Source organism: Nestor notabilis, unplaced genomic scaffold (genome assembly GCF_000696875.1).
Source record: "Nestor notabilis isolate BGI_N333 unplaced genomic scaffold, ASM69687v1 scaffold14332, whole genome shotgun sequence".
Taxonomy (NCBI): domain Eukaryota; kingdom Metazoa; phylum Chordata; class Aves; order Psittaciformes; family Psittacidae; genus Nestor; species Nestor notabilis.
The window spans coordinates 1-3,952 of record NW_009917092.1 but is presented as its reverse complement, the minus strand read 5'-3'; the positions used below and the strand labels follow the sequence as shown (position 1 = coordinate 3,952).

The window sequence follows — 3,952 nt, the reverse complement described above, 5'->3', positions numbered from 1 at the left end:
TGGGTCTTCATGTGTCATGAAGCCAGTGACCACGGAGGAAGCCGAAGATTACTTTGAGGTCATCAGCAACCCTATGGACTTCCAGACTATGCAGAGCAAGTGCTCTTGTGGCAGTTACCGCTCGGTGCAGGAGTTCCTCTCTGACATCAAGCAGGTGTTCTCCAACGCCGAGTGCTACAACCAGAACGGGAGTCACGTACTGTCCTGCCTGGAGAAGACGGAACAGTGTTTGATTGACATGGTGCACAAACACTTGCCTGGCCACACGTATGCACGCAGGAAACGCAAGAAGCTCTCTGCCAGGTGCCAGGGACTGGAAGAGCAGGAAGGGGACAGTGAGTCAGAGCCCCTTGAACATTCCCGGGGGCGGAAAAGGAAGAAATGAGGGATGGGGAGACACAGGGGAGAGCCAGAGCTAGAGCAGGCCTTCTGGTGCTGCCGGGCAGCAGGATGGGTTGTCTGTAGGGAGCTGGGAAGCAGCAGGCACTTCTCTATGAATGCAGCCTTCCCTTTGGCCTGTCCTAGTTTAAATTTTTCTGCAATTTCCTCAAGTATTCAGTCATCTGTTGAGAGAGCGGAGGTGACCGTCCTGCTTCCTGCAAAATCCACAAAGCTCTTAGCGAGCCTGTCCTGCGAGGAGGGGAAGGTGGGAGAGCACAGGAAGGGTCTGGCCGAAGCCTGGCTGGGCAGAGGAATATGAAGCCTTCTCCAGCTCAGGTGCTGCTGCGATGAGTTTTTTGCCGGCAGCAGCTGGTGCTGGAGCGCGGTGGGACCTTCTGCCTCTGCTGCCTGTGATGTGAAACCAGCCTGGGGCTGGCGCAGGGAGGGATCATGTTGCTTCATGGAAGGACTGGGTGCCATCAGGCCAATGGGCTGCTAGTTCTTGTATGTATATATTTATATGGTGTTAATTCTGAGCCCCCAGTGAAGGGCTGCATAGGGCAAGCAAGCACTTACATATATGGAGATCCGGCTTTCACCAGCATCCTAACACCACTGGCTTTGAGGTGCTCCTGCTTCTCCCCTCTCTCTTCCCGGGGAGTGATCTCAGGAGGTTGAGTGCTGTGGAGGGTGGTTCTGAGCTCAGCTCACACACATGAAGAAGAGGCAGCTGGCTCCCCCTCAGCAGCACGCAGCCCCTGGGACGAACGAGTGCCAGAAGCGTGCCCAAGAGTGTGGTTTCCTGCACACCCACAGGGAGCTCCAGGGCAAGGGGGCAGCAGAAACATGTTCTGTGTAACTTTTAATATCAATTTTCTAGTTAAAAGTGGGTTGTTTCTAGCTGTGATCTTGTACAAAGAACACCTGTAAGATACCGTTGTCTTGCTTTGGCACATGTACAGTTTATATGAAATTGTGTTTGCTTTATATTTCCCCTCCACTCTTTAAAACTTATTTTGTTCCAGTAGCTGGAGTTACACCAGGGGACTTGTTGGGGGGGTCTCCCAGTCCCTCCCTAGCCACACTCTTACCATGTTTTGTAGTGCCACCTTCCCTCACTGGCCTCCCTCACCCTGCGCAGCGCAGTGGGACCAGCCCAGTGCTGCCAGAGGCTGCTCCTCGTGGCCTGTCCTGCGCCCAGTACTGCCTTTCTCTAAGGAAAGGATGTGTTTTTCCCTCACCTCTCCCTCTGCATCATGACAGGTTTTGATCATGTAATCAGGGCTTGAACTTTTTATTACAGAACTCTTGGTTTGGCACAAACCGTACCCAGGGCTGCTCTAGACTGGTTTTGTAACAAAAGCAGAAGCAGCTGCTCAGCTCCGGTGATTTGAGACGAAAAGAATCATCAATTAAAAATTGCAGACTGGATTTATGGACGTTTTACATTTGTTTGTTGGGGTTTTCTTAACAGGTATTTGTTTCAGTTCTGGGCTGTCCCCAGCTGTGGAGAACCAGGCAGGTTTCCAGCCACTTCCCTCTCCCCAGCCTCAGTTCCCTGCCCCACAGACTAGCACTGACGTTTGTATCTCGCACATCCCCTCCAGAGGCTTGGTTTTGTCCTGGTCATAGAGAACATTTTCTGCAGGTCCTACACGGTGAAACCTTTGGAACTGTACGTTTTTTAAACATAAATGTCGGGGGGGAGGGGGTTCTGCCAAGGGCTGTACTTGTAATAAATTGGAAACTTAAAAATAAACATTATGTACTTGTGTTTGTAATGCCAGCTTGCAGCGAGTCCTTTGTGGGCACCCTGTGTTCATGTGGGAGTGTCTGGGGTGTCCCCCCTCTGCCTTCCCCAGAGCCCCCACCAGCTGTGATGTCTCTTGCCTTTCAGAGGGAAAGTAGAGCCACAGAGCAAGGGATGGAGGGACCAGCAAGCCTGGGCCAGGCCAGCTCACAGCTCTGAAGCACCATCTGCCAATGCCCCTGCTCAGGTTTGGTTATAGCAGCCCCTGGGCTGTGCCTTGGCCCCGGTATTGCTGCCAGGTTGGACCAAGTCCCCTGCGCAGGGCTGTGACCACCCGCCACCCTGAGCTGTGCCAGGCAGAACTAATGTGCTGTGTGCTCTGGGCTGATTCCCTTTGTCGTCCTCCTCCTCAGTGGAGAGGGATGGGGCTGTGCCCTTCCTGCCCCTGCACTGAGGGAGGCCACCAGGATGTGGGAGCTTTGGTCCCTTGTCTCCTGCGGGCTGCCAGTGACACTCGTCCTGCCACAGCGCGCAGGGTGGCACTGGGTTGCTGCCCTGACGGGAATACACACAGGTGATGGGGGAGCTGAAATGTCTCTGCTCTGTCACCCTAGCGTTGCCAGCCTGGATGTGACAGTGCTTCCCCTGTTCTGTTCACACGTTCGGCACCCGCAGCACTGCAGGCTGTGGCTCGGAGCCGGGCTGTGGCCGAAGGGACGGCTCCAGCTGCAGTCCTGATCTCTGGAGTGAGCTTCAGAGACAGCACGGCCCAGGGAGGTGACAAACCAAAGCTGATGTTTCCCTTGTCATCTGTGACATCAATGTTTTGCCTGCTTTTCTGCCAGTGCTGTACCTCAAGGGGGTGAGGGTCTCCTGGGTGTCTTCAGGGAGCGCTGCAGCCAGGACAGAGGAAATCCCTGCCCTGGGGGTGGGTTGGAGGGTCGAAGGCTCTCAATGATGGACAGGCTTGAGAAGCCTCATCCACCCTCCACAAGACATTTTGCTTTGCTGGGCATGCAACAGGAAAGGGGCGAATCAGTGTGACTCAAGCTGTGATGTTTCCAGGCCTTGGCATGGAGACCTCTCACCAGCATCTGCTCTGAGACCTTTTCAGAGACTTGCTTTTTATAGCAGCCCCTGCATGGCACGAGTGTCCTGTGAAGGGGCCATAAATAGCTGTGCCCAACCTGGCAGCCATGGCCCTGTGGGCAGGGGACACTTGCCAGCCCTGTTCCCCACCGCCTCACCGGGCCTGGCCTGTGCCAAACCCTGGCGTCACTGTGTTTTCTGGAGATCAAGTCCCAGGAGGAGGCCATGGGGTGCAGCGGGTGAGGAGCCTGGAGCTGGGTCCCGCCTCGGCTTCCTCATGGCTTCCTCATGAATATTAACCAGTTAAGAATCTGCATAACTCGGGATTTTTAGCGTGTTCCCAAGCACAGCGACTTCCCTTCTGCTACTCCAAACCCCAAGGGAACATCCTGCTTTGCTTAGGGGTAATGGCCACAGCTCAGCAAGTGCTGGGGGGGCACCCAGCTTGACTGTTCCATGCTCCGCCTCGGCTTCCTCATGGCTTCCTCATGAATATTAACCAGTTAAGAATCTGCATAACTCGGGATTTTTAGCGTGTTCCCAAGCACAGCGACTTCCCTTCTGCTACTCCAAACCCCAAGGGAACATCCTGCTTTGCTTAGGGGTAATGGCCACAGCTCAGCAAGTGCTGGGGGGGCACCCAGCTTGACTGTTCCATGCTTCTCTTCCCTGTGAGGGTGCTGAGGCGCTGGCACAGGGTGCCCAGAGAAGCTGTGGCTGCCCCATCCCTGG

The 3,952-nt window shown here is 54.8% G+C and overlaps 1 protein-coding gene across 1 annotated transcript in view; it reads left to right on the top strand.

Moving 5' to 3' along the window:
- The window catches only part of BAZ1B (bromodomain adjacent to zinc finger domain, 1B), a gene marked incomplete at its 5' end in the record, with an annotated part of 41,365 nt that extends 40,980 nt beyond the window's left edge, over positions 1 to 385 (top strand). The window contains 1 exon segment of the mRNA XM_010024927.1: positions 23 to 385. Coding sequence (XP_010023229.1) covers positions 23 to 385 — 363 coding nt within the window.
- Between the last annotated feature and the right edge of the window lie 3,567 nt (positions 386 to 3,952).